General features: G+C 44.6%; 1 protein-coding gene across 1 annotated transcript; it reads right to left on the reverse strand.

Moving 5' to 3' along the window:
• Positions 1-11,601: 11,601 nt before the first annotated feature.
• Positions 11,602-15,089, reverse strand: LOC124654209 (oleoyl-acyl carrier protein thioesterase 1, chloroplastic-like). Its single transcript, XM_047193226.1, has 7 exons — positions 14,777-15,089; positions 13,634-13,767; positions 13,432-13,545; positions 12,819-12,914; positions 12,405-12,492; positions 12,256-12,324; positions 11,602-12,028 (listed from the first exon to the last, which is right to left on the reverse strand). The coding sequence occupies exons 1-7, from the start codon at positions 15,080-15,082 to the stop codon at positions 11,774-11,776; spliced, it is 1,062 nt and encodes a 353-aa protein (XP_047049182.1). The 5' UTR covers positions 15,083-15,089; the 3' UTR covers positions 11,602-11,773.
• Between the last annotated feature and the right edge of the window lie 1,821 nt (positions 15,090-16,910).

Genomic DNA, 16,910 nt, shown 5'->3' on the forward strand with positions numbered 1-16,910 from the left:
CTGCTAATTGCGGCTCTGGCAATTTGGATTCTGCTGGCAGTGGCAGAACGCGACAATCGAAAGAAAGAAACGGAAGAGGGGGGAAGTCACAGAAAAGGCAACCGAGATTGCTTAAATGGGGAGCAGCGGACGCGAGAGAGAGGGTCTGCGCTAGGGTTCGAGAGACAGACAGATCCGGGGAGCCGCCGCCCCTCTCCTCACCCCACCTCGCTCGATGGACTCGTCGCCGGCTCATCCCCGCCAGCAGTCCTAGCTTCGTCCTCGTCGTGGCTGTGTTACTGGTGCTATCCGAAGGAATCGCGAGCTCCGCTGCTTCCATTGCTTGGAGAAGTATATTTCTGTTCTTCTTCTTCTTCCAGCTGTTGATCCATTTCCTACTTGATTGTTTGCAAGATCTTGAGTTGTTTTTGCAGCAATAAGGTGTGGTTAGCGCAGATCTTGCTTCATTTTTTTATTTGCTGCTGTTATTCCTTTTCTTTGCTAGATCTAAGCGGATCGATGGTGATTGTTCCGGTGTTACAAAATTATATGCATCTGGTAAATCATGCATGACAGGAGGTTTTTTATTTGCATGCCAGATGATAAGAGTTTTCTTGTGAGTAATTCTAAATACAAATAGATCTCGTATGATTCGAAGTCTGGAGGGCTAACAAGTAACTAAATACAAATAGATCTCTTCCGATCTCTTATGATTCGAAGTCTGGAGGACTAACAAGCAACTTAAGTGACGAAGTCTGGAGAGCAACAGGGTGGTGCATGTTTTAGTTTGCTCCTCCTTTGCAAGCGCACAGTATCAGTTGGGCACAATTTTCCACTGTGACAACTTAGTATCTTAGTCCTTGTGTGTTCATCAGATCAGATCATAATGAAGTGCTCGAAGTAACGTTGCATGCACTGTAGTGTTTTTGATGGGTCAGACTCTTCGGATTAATTTTAAATATGGTGGTAAATGGACTGCCCCCTTTACTATGAAAGTGGGATAAAAGAGCAATGTCATAGTTATTCATAAGTTCATTTATCACGGTATAGTTTGTTATACTTGCATCAATGTATTATCCGACAGGGCATAAAATAGGGTGTGGTTAGCGCAGATCTTGCTTCATTATTTTGTCTCTTGATGTTATTCCTTTTCTTTGGTAGATCTAAGCGGATCGATGGTGCTTGTTCCGGTGTTACAAAAATATGTGCATCTGGTAAATCATGCATGACAAGAGGTTTTTTTATTTGCATGCTAGATAATATATAAGAGTTTTCTTGTGAGTAATTCTAAATATAAATAGATCTCTTGTGGTTCGAGGTCTGGAGCACTAACAAATAATTAAAATAACATAGACTACGAACTATATATGGAGAGCAACAGGGCGGTACATGTTTTAGTTTGCTCCTCCTTGCAAGCGCACAATACCAGTTGGGCAAAATTTTCCATTGTGACAACTTAGTCCTTGTGTGTTCATCTGATCTGAATGAAGTGCTCGACGTAAAGTTGAGCACACTATAGTGTTTTTGATGGGTTTGACTCTTTGGATTAGTTTCAAATATGGTGGTAAATGGGGGTCCCCCGGCCCCTTTACTATGAAAGTAGGATAGAAGAGTAATGTCGTAGTTATTCAGAAGTTTTGTTATCACGGTAGTTTGTTATAAGTGCATCAATGTATTATCTGATAGGGCATCAATGAACTTGATCTACGCCGATTTTCTCCAACAATGGATGTTGACTTATTAGTAGCCAACTAAGCATTCATAGTGGAATGCAAACCAATCCAATTTTAGCATTGAAGATACTTGGGCCAACTCCAGACATAATTATCTTTAAAGTGTTATCATTATAGTGACGATAGTTTTCTGCTGAAACAAATAAAACAACTTCGAACATAAGCGCTGGGTATAGTAAACCTATGTATTGTGATCTCTGAATCCATAACCATCGTGACACTCTCACAAGGTGTGTCAGCCTTCAAATTGTGGAAATGATTTTAGCATTCCCTTTGTTCATTGCTCCATGCCAATTTATCAAGTCGTCGTCTATTTTTTAATAATGGAACTGATAAAATACATAAAAAAATGAATTATGTTCATCGCCAAAAAATGAATTTATGTTCTGTCACTGCTAAAGTGATCGAGAATATTGCTTGGTATCATTACTAGGATTATTTTATGTACAATCTTTTTTCTGTCGTGTTTTTATCGAAAAAAAATCTTTTGTGGCATGAACCTGATATGGTGAAAACAAAATATCCGATGATGTAGCACCAATTATCTTGCCTAATAGGCACTACCAAATATCCGTCCATCAAATCATTCTCTTTTAATTGCATTAAATTCGTTTTTGTTAACTCCATTATTCTGACATGAATTCAACTACTACCAGGAATACTGGAGATGTCATCCCTGAATGCTGGTAAGGGATCTGTTAGTTGTGATGTATTGGATGGAGGATTTGCAAAGCTGCAAGGTCAAGGCTTTGATTACTACATCCAGTATTATGAAATCATCTTGGGACGCAATACCAAGAAACAAAAGGTAGACTTTGATCTCACCAAAGTTGGCGCATCCAAGGATGTTTCCCGTCGTCACGCACGCATATATTATGATTTTAAAGACCACACATTTGCCCTTGAAGTAATCGGAAGAAGTGGATGCTATGTTCAGCGAGTCCTTTACCTCCCAGGTGATGATCCCGTTAAACTGGACTCCCAGGATCTCATTCAGATTGGAGACATACAATTCTACTTTCTCCGTTCATCTCAACACATCGATGAATACATTGCTGCTCAGGGCACTTCTCAGTCATTTACCTTTCGTAACATTACCTATCATGTTGATCCTGCCACAGCTTCTGTTGAGCACACTCCTACTCTCGACGAAATTCGGAAGTACAAAGAAACGACACCTATTCCATCAAAACCCATGCCTAACACATCTTCTGCTCATCAACACACTCATATTCCATCACAACCTGTGTCTGCCACTGCTTCTGCTCAGCACAACCATATTGCATCACAAACCATGCCTTCATCCTCTATGCGCCCCGTCCATCCTGATTTTTCTGCTTTGCTTGACTATAACTGCGGCAATAGTCATGGCGGCGCAAATGGTGACAGTGGAACTGCAATTGGCACTGGAATTCAAAAAGTGTTTATGAAGCAAAACAACAGGTCTTTGGTTGGACTGGACCTCAATCTTGAACCAATAATTGAAATCCTCGAAGAAGATGGTATCTATGCTAGATCTCATCTACTGTATTTTTTTCCCCATTTTTTTGATGTACCAACCTAAAATACACCCAAAAAAAAATCCTCGCATTAATACAGTTGTGTTGTCCTTTCCCCTAGACTGACTTGTGTGTTGCAACTATTTGGCTATTGTAGCAGTGGATACTCATGGCTGCGCTAATGTTGACGGTGGAATTATAGTTGCCACAGGAACCCAAGGACCAAATATGGAGCAAAACAAGAGGTCTTTTGGTGAACTTGACCTCAATGTTGAACCAACTGGAACACTCAATGACAATGGTAATTTTGCTAGATACTTGTCTAATATATTTTCTCTTTTTTGATAAAGTAACATAAAATAGAGAAAATACTACCTGGTAATAATACAATCACTCCTTTTCCCTAGACTAATTTGTGTGGCAACTATTTCGTTGTTGTAGTTGAAAATGGTCATGTCTTGGCTAAGGGTGACAATGGAATTATAGTTAGCGCCGGAACTCAAGGAGCGAATATGGATCAGAAAAACATGTCTTTTGGTGAACTGGACCTCAACGTTGTACCAACTGGAACACTCAATGAAGATGGTATTTATGCTAGTTACTTATCTATTTTTTCCCTTCTCAACATACTAACATGAAATAGAGAACAAGTTACCTGGTAATAATAGTATCAATCCTTTTCCCCAATCTGATTTGTGTGTTGTTGTAGACTTGTAGTAGAGAATGGTCATGATTTGGTCAATTGTGACAATGGAATTATAGTTGGCACTGGAACTGAACCAACGGTCACGGAGCAAATAAATATGTCTTTGGTTGAAGTGAACCTCAATGTTGAACCAACTGGAACAACCACTGAACGTGGTATGCTAACATTGTCAGATACTTATGCTAGATGCTTGTATACTATATGTTTCGTTTTGATATACTAAAATAATCAATCCGTTTTTTTTAAAATAAAATAGGCCATGCATATATTACGTACCTAGTTAGAAAATCACTCCTTTTCCCTAGCTGATTTGTGTGCTGAATTTATTTGAACATTGTAATAGAGAATGAAATTTAGTAGTATTTAGGACACACAAATATATGAATTACTGGTAAAATTACAATTTTACAACTCTGCATGTCCAATCTCATGTAGGTGCCAATGCTTTGGGTGTGAGTTGATAAGTCTATTGGTGGTCTGCATCTATGGGTGGTACCACGTGTTTCTAAAATAAAGTAATACTAATATATATAACATGTTACACTAACTTCGCAAGGCCACTTTCTAGACATTGCCTTAGTAGTTCAGTACATCCCTGATGCTTCAGTTGTGATGGAATGTAAACGTGTACTATGATATGCATCGTTATTCCAATCTCTTCTAACAAAATAATTTTCTTAATGTTTGTTCCATTAATAGGTACAAACTTTTCATGAACTGATTCCATGTTTTATTTCAAAATTAGTTACAAAACGCTCAGGAACAAATATTATCAGAAAAGAATTAATAATTCACTAGCAACCGTACACATGCAATGCATGTTTCACGTGATATATGTTGTATTATAAATATGCTAACATATGCATAAAACATTAATTGAAACACAAGGTTACGACCTTTACCACAACGGTGCCATCCATGGATTAAATTGTTTCGTGGATTGGAATTCACTTGCTTGTCAATGGTTCTCTTGCATGTGCTCAGGATATGTGTTTTATATAAATAAGTCACCGTATTATTAAGTATTATCCTTTGTTTTTTCTCTATCTAAAAGTGGAATAGAATAACCCGGTTGAAGGGTAATGATTATATGCCTGTAATGAATTGTATGTCCCATAATAGGTCCTATTCTTCTACCCTTTCTAGGTAGTCGATGGCTATTCACAGCTACTACCTTAACACCAAAGAAGAGTTTGACCCAATGCTTTATTTCTGTCTTAGTGAATCCCGATTCGACATTAAAATTATAATGATTGTTTCCCAATAAACAAAGATATTTTATGCAAATAAAGCGTACTTGATTCCATCCATAAATCGACTTTCCCTCCTATGTTGTGAGTTCCAGTATCAATAAGAATTCGAGTTCTTATTGTTCGTATGTTATGGTATGAATATACCATACCAATTCGTTATGTATGGATGATGGATGATATTCCATGGATAGAGAACTAATTCCAATAGACTTATGGAACATTCCCATTCACGTGCATCCAAAATTGAACCGCAAAGTTACCACTTATGAGTTGGGCGCTTTAACCGTTCAGCCATGGATGCTTAACAGGGATTATCATGCATTGTAAATAACAAATTTCAATAAGTTTATTTCTTCTACGGCAACTCATATACGTATGTGATACAAATCAGAAGTATCCTATTGCAACTCATACTCGTATAAGGTATATATCTATAAGGTGAGGGGTAGCGTATGAATATAGATAGATAGTTCTATTGTAGTAAGGTTTGTGGTGCTTCCCATGAACCGGTACCAGACTCCACGAGAGGAGACCGAGGCAATCAGAGGCGGCTAGTAATACCCATCTAGGGGTTTGTTTCCTCGTCGGGTGGCCTTGGGGTCTGTGAGGTGTGGCGTACAATGACCCCTTGTCAGCAGGAGGGTTTCTGCTTTTGTTTAGTTTTTTCTGTGTCTTTTTTTTGGGATGATGAGACAACGGCTACATTGTAAAGTAAGAATGGGGCCTTGGAGATGTGGCGGACCACGGCCCCTCGTCGGCACGAGGGTTTCCATTTTTTTTTAGTTTTTTCGTGTGTCTTTTTCGGGATGATGAGACAGCGGTTACATTGTGAAGTAAGAATAAGGTCCTCCCTGCTCTATCCTCATCCCGGTGGTGTGTCTAGCGGAGGGCGCGTGAAGTCATGTGCCTGACGGATCTCCTAGGATCCTGTCGGTTTTCGCGTTCGTTGTTGTGTTTCCAGGTCATTCTCTTCCAATCTAAGGTTGTCATCATTGGCGACGGTTGCTGCTCTAGCGTGCTAGTCCTTTGAGGTCTTAGCATAACGACTTCCCATATGTCTACTACAATAAGTTATACTACGACAAGATTTGCCCAGCTCTAGTGATGAAGGGGCGAGGACGGCGGCGTGCCTTTGGCTCACATTAGTGTCTCTAGTCGTCGCCAGGTGGTCAAAAGACCTCTTTGTAATTTTTATTACTTTGGGGATTGTTTGTACTGCTGTTGATGATTATTAATAGGATCGGCGGAATTTCGCAGAAAAATGGTGAGGTGTTTTTTATTATTTCTTGAAATTGTGGCTGTACAAAGAAAAAAAAATCTAAACTACGTACAATGTCAATGGTATTTTCTCTATCATTTGTTGTCAGCAACAACATTATGCTATTCAGAAGACCAGAAGAATACGGTGTTACTCTACCTAACTAGCTTATTTCATTTATGCAGTTGATAAATTGGAAATTAGGACTGGCAAGGATAAAGAGAAACCACAGCTCCGGCCAAAAGAAGAGAATGATCTTATGTCAGTTGTTGCAAGCATATTATTGAACCACCCTAGTCCTGAAGGATGGGTGCATGCGGCAGAAGTCCACGTACAGGTTTGTTATGCAAGATTATACTTTTTTGTGCAGTTTCTCGAATTCTAAAAATTAATCCAACCACCTTGACTAAAGGTATGCAACTGCTAGCACCTTTAGTTTTCAACTCATATGCTTTGTGTTAAAATTATGAGACATTACATGCTTTAATTAATAGTGTAACTTCTTAGAATCCTTGAATAGAACTAGCAATACTTCCATATGATTAATGTGATTTGTTCATGTCAAAAGGACACTTACAACCCTGGGAAGACCATAACATTTATTTTGTTATGTTTACGTTAGTTTTGAATTAAAATTCCTACTAAGTATTTGGCTTCACCGGGAAATTGCGTTCATGAAGATGATTTTGGTGGTAAAATCAATATGAGATATCATTAAGAATCACATGATCCTTCATAACCACCTTCATGTTAGGAAAAGATCCTTCAATAACCCGGTTCCGTCTATAATAAGCTTAATTTGCAGTTATTCGAAATGTCCTCATCCTAAACCTTTGCTGTCTCATGGTAATTAATGTCACCTTCTGATGTTGGCATGCACGTGGAGTTTTGGACTACCCCACCCAAAGCTCAGTTTTTTTTTTCGTTTATCATTGGAATGGTCTGCTACATCACCAGTGAACTTTATCCCACTTATGCCCATAGAGTCATATAGTCCTTACATTAACATGTCGTGGAAACCATGAAACAGGCTTTCAACCTTTGCAATGGTGTTATTTCTCTTTTCTGGTAGTATGTATTAATGTGTAAAGCTTTCACTCGCAAATCATTTTTAACACGCAAATCATGACATATGTTCGAAACATTAATTTTGTGGTCCAAAGTCCAAGATTATTACCTTCCACTTGCTATTAGACTAAATTCAATACTTGCCCGTCTCGTAATTAACACCTTATCAGCTTATTTGTTTCGTAGTTATTTTGCTCTTGATTAATTAGGTATCTTAGTACGTGTTGATACAGTATATCTTAACAAACTGCTGCTGTAACCTACAGCATCCTGAATTCATGGTAATATAGTATACTTGTTCTGCATAGTACTTCTGACCCTGCTATGGTTTGTGCGCATGCTCTGAACTTGTTGGACATGCAAACTGAGAATTCTTGATTGTTTTGCAGCTTGTTAAACACTTCAGCAAGATATGGCCCAACAACATGGTCCGAAGGTACCTGGCATCTGAGGCCGGCTCATCAAGCGGCAGAGTAGAGAAGCCATGGCACAAGCTGCTGGAGCTGCTCAGGACGTGCCCGAAGAGGTTTGTCATCTGTGCAGTATCTAGAGGCACAGAGACATCAGACTATGTGGGCTACCTGCACCCGTCCTGAGGTTGCTCAGACCATTACCAGTCTTATGTTGAAAACAGAAAAATAAAATGGAGAACTCTCCTTGTTTGTATCTCCAATTCATGTTGTAAACCCTTGGTGGGTATATTTAGGCTTTAATTATGTACTCTTAGTACTATCTGTTGTTGAGAAATAATCTGGATATTGGACCAATGGCCGGTCTATCTTCTTTGCTATAATTTTGCAAGTTGAATGAGTGTTTCTAATATCACTTTGTTTTATGAAATGAGAGAGCAAGTGCAAAAGAATGCTTTAGCACATCACTTGTTTTTTTTCTTCTGAAATTGTAGAGCATGGTGCTGCCAAATTATCGAGCAGCGTAATAACTTGATTTTCCTTTTTTCGAAATGGAGAGTACTAACTTGATATCACCCTATGCTCGCAGTCTCTTGCCGCTGCAGGCAATGAGATCTCGTTGGGATTTGCCTGGAGATGAGCTGCTGCTTCGTGACTGAACATAGTGGACCCACGAAAAGACACAATCCTATGATGGAGCTTTTGCTGGTCCTCTCTTTACTTGTGCAGCTTCCGAAGACACAATCCTATGATGGAGCTTTTGCTTACTTGGAGGATCTTGCACGCACACATTGAATGGACCCACGAAAAGCCCATGGTGCCAGTGGAAAGCTCGCATAGATTCTTGGTCAGCCGAAGCCACCTGAATCCCCTTGTTCTTTTCAAGCGGCATCGGCAGTCAGACTTGGTGAAGGAGAAGCAGGTGGTTACTTCTGACTATGTCTCCTGTTGGCGCCGTGTTCCGGCAACGCCACTCCCTCCGGCGAGCCCTGTACCGTCAGGGTGGACGAAGCTGAACGTTCCAGTCAACGCACGGCAGGTTCTGGCAAGGGATGAGTATAGCAGTGTGATTTATGCGTATGCAGATGCCCTGGCTGAGCATGAAGCTCGTGTGCCCTGGCAGTTCAGTGGACGCAGTGCCCGATCATCCAGGAGTTCGAATGTTCAGGACTCATTTCACTAAGGTTAGAGCATCCCCACTCGTTGGCGCTCCCCACGCCCAAATCCGGCGAAATTTTCGTCCGGATTGGAGGAAGATTTGGCGTGGGGAGTAGTAGTTTCCCAGCCGCGTGCCCAGGCGAAGTCGACGATGCGAATTTAAAAACGGAAACTTGACAAACTACGGCTAAATTCGGGTGAATATAGACTAAATTTAATGATATTTAGACTAAAACGGGAGGAGTTCATACATAGAGGCCGAACTCGACTATATTTCGAATTCGGCTAGGGGAATGCAAACGCTAATTTTAAAACACGGCGCTCTACATGCCGAAATGGCGGTAGAACACCGTGTAGTCGCCGTCGCCGTCGTCGTCGGAGCCGTCGTCGTTGGCCTTCGGCTGCGCCGCCTGGCTGCTGCTGCCCTGGCCGGCGTCTCCCCACCCCGGGGATGGCTTGTACCCAGTCGTCGTCGGAGGACTCGAGGTCGACGACGGGGACAGCGACGCCGGATGGAGGTGTCGCAGGACGGCGGTACCGCGCGAAGTCGTCGTTGGCGGTTGGAGTGGCGCGGGCGGCGAGTTGGCGTGCGGCGGCCAGGTCCAGCAGCCGCCGCTGCTGCTCCTCCTCCTGGCGCTCCCAGCCGCGCCCGGCCCGGGCCCGGTGCGGCGTCGTCCGCGCGCTTCTCCTCCTCCATGTCGTGCAGCGACCTGGCGATCGCCTCCGCCATCGCGGCGTCCTCCGCGCGCTTCGCCTCCTCCTCGGCGAGCTGGCTTGCGGCGGCGGCCTCTTTCTTCGTCTTCTTCTTCCGGCCGTTCGCGGCTCGGAAGGCTGTTCTCGGATGACGAGGGCGCCGCTGCTGCGCCTGCGGTCGCCGGCGGAGACGCCGGCTCCTTCTTGACGCGCACCGGCGTCGAAGGCGACGTCGCCTCCTCCTCTTCACCGGCGCCAAGGATGACCTCGGCGCCGATCCGGAAGACGACGAGCTGGCAGCCATGCGCCGTGGCTGCCGAGACGTTTCCCCGACGGCGGCTCGCCGATGCCCTCGATGCCGATGGAGGGGCATCGTGAGCACCGGGAAGTTGCCGCCCTCGATGTGCTCGAGGACGGCCTCGAGTGTCCGGCCCGGCGCGCTCCACCACCGTCGGCGGCCCACGGCGTTGTTGCGCGCAGGTGGAGGCGGCGGGCCGTCGTAGGCCGCCGGCTCCCGCTCCCACCGCCGGAGGAAGTAGGAGTTCCACCGCGTGTAGTTGTCGGGGTGGTGGCGCGGGTCGGCGCGCTCCTCGTCGGTCATCGTCATCCTCGCCTCCTCGATGGCGACGTCGAGGGCATGGCCCGCGGCGGCGGCGGGATCGAACGCCGCCGGCACTTAGACGCCGGCCGCCTCCGGGAGGCCTCGTGTCCGGCGGGCAGGGGTACCCGCGCTCGGTGGAGGAGGTGCCCCTCCCACGTGTGCAGCGACCGGCGGGGGAAGCCGTTGTTGGCTGCGCCGTCGTCGCCGTAGAACGCCATCTTGGGAGTAGAGGGAGAGTGGAAGGAGAGTGGAGCACGGGGTACGCCTCGCGGTGATCGGACCGGCGTATATAGGCGTGGCTGGCGCGGGGATTAAATGCCGCGTGGATTGCGACGCGTCCGCGGCGAGCGACCGGCGGCGGCCTTTAGTGCGCGCGGAAGACGATGCGTGCGCGGAAGACGACGACATTAACTCGCCGCGTGGCCGGCGAATGCAGACCGGCGGCAGGCTTTACAGCCGCGCGGAAGACGATGCGATGAGGACGACGATCGGCTTCTCTCGCCGACAAGTTGGGGCCACCGGACGCGCGGAAGTTTCCTCGCCGTTTCGCGCGCTTTTCACTCGTCCGGAGTCCCCGAGCGCTCCCCGGGGGCCGGGGATGTCGTGGGATCGCCGGATGGATTTAGGCCCAAATCCGGACGAAAACGAGGAACCGGGGGCGCGACTGGGCCGAATTTCGCCGTCCGGATGGAAAAAACGCTCGCCGGGGGCCTGTTCGGGGGGACGAGTGGAGATGCTCTTACTAGGGAGCTTACAAGGCTTCCGCTCCCTCCCTTCATGGAACTAAAGTTACTATGGGATCACGATGAATGTGCTTTCTCATTCCTTATGAATCAGTTAGTTCTTTGTTGACACTCACTGTTTTCGGTTCGACAAAATATTTTGAGTTCTATGTTTCAGCCTATTACAGTGGTTGTAGGCTTGAAGCTGGAACATGCAGGATTTGAGGCGTTGAAGCAACAACCTAACATAAACACATGATCGACTGGACTGCTCCATGCTTAAGACATGAACTCAGCAAGTAGCACAATTTGGTACCAACTTCAGTGATGTATGTCATTAACAAGTTATCCCAAGATAATCAGGAAAAAGACACCAGCATTTAGCAATGCCTATGAGATCAATCATTGAGTAATAATATAATTTGTAGTGGACAAAACAAGGGTTCAACATTTTGGTAGGGACTCCTCGATGGACCTCTTTTGTACATAGATTACATAGTACATAATGAATAAACTCCAGGTGAGGTCCAACATTTTGCCACAAATGGGCATTGATTGTTACACAGGATGCAAAGCTAATCACAAAATTTGGGGGTACAGTTGTTTCTCTGGTGATGCTGCGCCGGCCGGAAAGACCCAAAGGATAAAACAAATGGAAGAGCACAATACACTTGAGCAAATACATATAATTTTCTATCTAGCTAATTTCCTCCACACGGTGCGGCCACGATTGATCTCATCCCCCTTCCCAGCGAATCTCAAGCAGTGCAAGAACTGACGCTGCTCTTCTGGGTGCGGTGCTGCAAACAGAGATCCATTGGAACTTTCCTCCTCTGCTTCCTCTATATATGTAAGAGAATCGACTATGTCATCATGCTGGCATTCTCTTCTGTAGTCAAGAGTGATTGTTTGCAACTCGTGTGTATCAATAATATCTTGAGGTATGCTCTGTGATTTCAAAGGAGACATGAACAAGATGTTAAAAAATAATCACAAATCAACATGGCATTTATACTTGATGAAAAGGGAAACAATAACATTAAGGAAAACCCATATAAGTGATTGCAATCTACTAGTAACAAAGAAAGTACAAGTGGGGCAAAAGGCTATATCACATTAAATGAACGGTGAACTGGTGGTAAAAGAAAGGAAAATAAAAGTGTTGGAATACTCACTTCCAGGACCCAACCAATGTAGGTGACATTATTAACATGTTGGTTCATGTCCAAATCAGCTCTTCTAGGCTGCAATCCAGAAATTAAGGTATGTCAGCATTACAGTTAGTTGAAGTGCAGAGCATAGCAACCAGGGGAGAAGAACTAACCACTAGCCCGAGCCTTGAGTGGTGTGCAGGATCTGTAAGAATAGGTATCTTCTTCAGACTACCATTATTCTCCTCAGGGAATGCTAATCTGCATAATGACAACTTGTTATTTGCGACTGACAACCTCAAAATAGAGAATCGAAAACCGAGAAGGTTATCTCGATCACCATTCAATTCTAAATAGGAAAGCTGTTCATTTAATATTATCGATATGAGTATAATTTCGTCGAATCGAATCAAACTATCTAGCAGAAAAGATATTACAGAAATTTCTCAAGTAATTCAAGAAGATTTATCCATTGGACTAAACGTAAGGCCATAAGAGCGTAAAAGTGGAACACATTTGAAGTACGAAAGAGAGGATCTTAGCTCAGTTGAAGCCTAAACAAGAAGAAAATATGAGTACCAATTTACCTTGGAGTCTTTGGACAGTGGACAAAAACCTCATCCCTGACTTCATCACTAACTCTTTGCAGTCTGCGTGTATTTACGTTCATCATGACCCACTTGCTGAAAAAACAAGTGATATGACTTTGTTAATTGCACTGAGTACAGTGACAGATCTATAATTTTCCACCAGAGACTTCGGACAATAGATAAAGCAACACAAGCTCCGAAGTGAATTATTAAGATTCAATCATACAAAAACATGTTGAAGAGCTAAATAAAGCCCCAACCCGATCCTCCTTTATAAGCATGGATGAATAAGGTTACTATTAAGTGAACAAGCAACAAATGTGCACAGTGTATCACATCAAATCAAGTACAGAGGGACCAGTGGCATAAGTCTGTTTATTTTGACTCTTGACATACTTTCATTTTAGATCTGAAAGTCTGATGCCTTTCTAGACTACTACTTTGCTAGAAATGCCTGGACTAACAAAAGCGTGGATGAATTTTTAAAAGGCTGATGTCCAATTAGTCAAAACGGTTAGTCATCCTTTTCTTTTTTTCCCCTTATACACAACTATGGTTCTAACTGTGATCAAGCATCACGACTATTTCCAATAGAACCAAAAAACTGTACCTCGTAGCTCTTCCAATAACTTCACCATTAGCTAAATCCTTAATGATCCAATCACGGCGAGTGCCAATCCTTCCATCAGCTTGGCACCATGTTTCGATCTCAACAACATCACCCCTATACATAGCAGAGTTCTCAATCAGGATTGAATCCTGCTCGAAGAGAAAGGGTGTGAACAATGATAATCATGATGTTGCAAGTTTACCAAGCAGGGTACTTGTAGATCTCAATGTGCATCCTATTTGTGACCCAAATGAGTCCAAGTTCCCTCATTGTTGTAGTGGTGGCGAAACCATCGGTGGAGAACCCAACACTTTGTGCATGGTTACACCCGACCTCCTGCATTTATAAGAGAGCTTATCATCAGAAACAGGCCACGGAAATGAAAATAGCAAGACCATATCGAAAAAGCACAATATAAACAGAACTGGCGCTGGTAAACACTAAACAGCACAGGAGTTAAAAGTAGAAACACTTACTATTACTATAATTATTCCGAATGTACTATAAGGACTGCAGAGCATGCATGTTGAATCAAATTATCATCAGTTGATGAGTTGTTGACTTTTGAGAGAGAATGACAAATTGTCAAGAAGACAGCTAATCAGGAATGATAATACAATAAATCCGCCATATCCTACAGTAGATAGATCAACCAGGGCATCTGTACCTCCTTGGCATTATTAGACTTTATTTGTTAGTGTACTTTTTATGACATGTTACTTTCACTTTTTTGCGGAATCGTGATTATTTGGTTACATGGCAGAGCAAGCAAATCCGCAAGATCTGGTAGCAGCTCCGCTCGCATTCTCCCAGCAGTGAGAATCACTTAAACCGTGTTGATCCGCAGTGCATTGGCATCCCCTATCAGATCTTCAAGCATGGGATTTCAGTAACTCTGGGTTGACTTACCCGTGGAGAAATGGAGGATGAGACTAGTTAGTAACTAACGCAAGGCACGTTTGGTGACATTTAGGATCGCACCTAGTGCACGCGGGGAGCAAAATTCTTGAGGGAGCGTGTGGGGGCGGGCACATCAAGTTCGTAAGTTCCAACAGCATAAAACAGAAGCAGCACTGACTAGCTCAAGTAACTTGTTCAAGGACGAGGTCAACTTTATGCAAGCTTGGTAGCTACGAATTCCCTAGGTAAATTGTAATCGCGGGATAGCAGAGAGGAGGTCTGAATCTGGTGCGGCTCTGAAGCTTCCCAGAACTCAGATCCACGCACCCCCCGGCTCTTCAGTCTCCCCCGAAAAAGTATCTCATTTCGCAATTTAATGAGAAGGGCGGCTGAAATCTAGCGGCGGATCTCGGGGGAGGGTGCGGAATCCGGGAGGTGGCGGTACCTGTAGGAGGTTAGCGATGGTCTCGACGGTGGCGGTCTTGTTGATGCCGACCTCGTAGGAGCGGACGACGAAGCTCTCCTTGTAGGAGAGGCCGTCGTCGAGGAGGCTCCCCATCCTTAGGCGCTCCGCCAGGCCCCGCCGCTCGGCGGTGGGCACGGCGGCCGCGACCTGCGCCGCCGCCGCCGCCGACGCCACGACGCCCCGCGGCGGGCGGGCGCAGCGCACCGCGGCGGTGGCGGTGGGCAGTGTCCCGCGGCGGGCGAGCGGGGCCGGGCCGCATTGCGGCGGGATGTGGCAGCGCAGCATGGGGGTCAGAGATTTGGCCGCCGACGAGCCGGGGTGGGGGTGGGGGCGGGGTTTATATGGGCGGGGGCGGGGGGCGCGGGTCGGAGTCGGAGGGTGGCGCGGGCGGGCGGTGGTATGCGGTGGAGTGGAGGTGGAGCGGTGGGGATGCGGCGGGCGATAGGAACGAGGAAGACGCGGATGCTGGCACCCGTCGAGTCGAGTGTGTATCTACTGCGCGGGGCAGGTTCCACCTTTTCCACTGCTCCTGTCACTTCTTTTTCCTCCCTACCGTCCCGTGCGGTGCATCCGCTAGGCACGTGATTCGGGACCCTGTCCATGGATTGGTTTTCTCGCGTTTTGTCGATATTGATTGACTACTTTACTGATACATAAAAAAAATTAATAATAATAAAACTTTATAGTATTATAATTTAAACAAGTAAAATTATCATCGAAGATAAAACCAACCTAACTATGAAGTTGGTTGAGTTCTCCGGGAAATTTTTCGATGGGTTCAACCTTAAAAGTGTATCATAAGGTATGCAATAGAAGGGTTTGAATAGCTTTTCGTGCACCTTGTGGATAGTTAAATGGACCTCAGCAGGTAGCTCCTCCTTCCTAATTTTTTGTTTTGCTAGAGAACCTTCCACAGGTAAGTAGTTGATAATCCCTTGGCTATAGAAAAGGACGGACAAAGGTGTTTTATAGGTTGCTTCGGCATTTCGATTCAACTCGTACCGTCAAGGACACTACTAGGAAATTGCCTAGCTATCAGGTGTTTCGCTGCTAACCCCAATACTAGTGGTGCACTAGGGCCAAATTTTGTCATTGTTATATATGTGCCTGCTGCACCCCTTTCCTTAGACTTAACAGTGGCACATAACGGTAACGCACCTAGTACTACAAAAAAAGTTGCCATGGTTGATGAATTTAAAGTCCGGCCATGGTTGTTGATGCACCATCCCGACGATTTTTGCTCTCTCCGTGGTGCATCTTAAATTTTTTTTTCTCGTTTTTTAGGCCATCTAGCATAACGGAATCGTGAAAAACGTCGCGCATGGTGGCCCACGAAGTGGTGCATGATGAATTCTCGAGTGCGCCGGCCAAGTCAACACAAATCCGCACCCGCCAGGGTTGGAGGGCCCAGATAGCAGCGTCTCTAGCGATTTTTTTCCCGATCCTCTCGTTCACGTTCTCCAATTGAGAGGTTTACGCTGCTGGCTCATGGGTTTTACATATCATCCTCTCTGAACGATAAATGTTTCTTTTCTTCAATTTTTTTGACCCCCTAATTTTTTGATACTTGATCTTTTCTTTCGATTCCATGCCACCTTTGAAACGTTGAGACCGCTCCTGCAAAATAGGACCCATATGTCATCCTCTATGTACAATAAAAGTTTATTTTTTTGAATTTTTTTGGCATCTGATATTTGACCACTTACCTTTTTTCTTTCGATCCACTGCCGCCTGGTTGACGGTGGGGACGCTGCTGGCAGATCGGTCCCACATGGCAGCACTCTGAACTATAAACATTTCCTTACATGGATTTATTTTTGACCCCCGATTTCGAGGTACTTGCCTTTTTATTTTGATCCCGTGCTACCTGGTTAACGTTGAGGAAACTGTCGGCAGATCGGTGCCACATGTCAGCCCCTCTGAATTATAAATGTTTCCTTTTTGGATTTATTTTTGACCCCTAATTTCTGGCTACATGTCTTTTTCTTTCGATTCCCTGCTGCCTGGTTAATGTTGAGGATGTTGTTGACTCATGGGTCCCACATGTCAGCCTCTCTGAAAGATAAACTTTTATTTTCTTGGATTTATGTTTGACACTTAATTTCTAGCTACT

The sequence above is a fragment of the Lolium rigidum genome, chromosome 5 (genome assembly GCF_022539505.1).
Source record: "Lolium rigidum isolate FL_2022 chromosome 5, APGP_CSIRO_Lrig_0.1, whole genome shotgun sequence".
Lineage (NCBI taxonomy): Eukaryota > Viridiplantae > Streptophyta > Magnoliopsida > Poales > Poaceae > Lolium > Lolium rigidum.

What these genes read in the sequence shown, in the direction of transcription:
- LOC124654209 (XM_047193226.1), bottom strand. Translation starts at nt 15,082, where the DNA reads ATGCTGCGCTGCCACATCCCGCCGCAATGCGGCCCGGCCCCGCTCGCC. An exon ending in ATCTACAAGTACCCTGCTTG is followed by an intron (nt 13,546 to 13,633) that starts GTAAACTTGCAA and finishes TGCTATGTATAG; the next exon opens with GGGTGATGTTGTTGAGATCG. An exon ending in ACATTGGTTGGGTCCTGGAA is followed by an intron (nt 12,029 to 12,255) that starts GTGAGTATTCCA and finishes TTGAAATCACAG; the next exon opens with AGCATACCTCAAGATATTAT.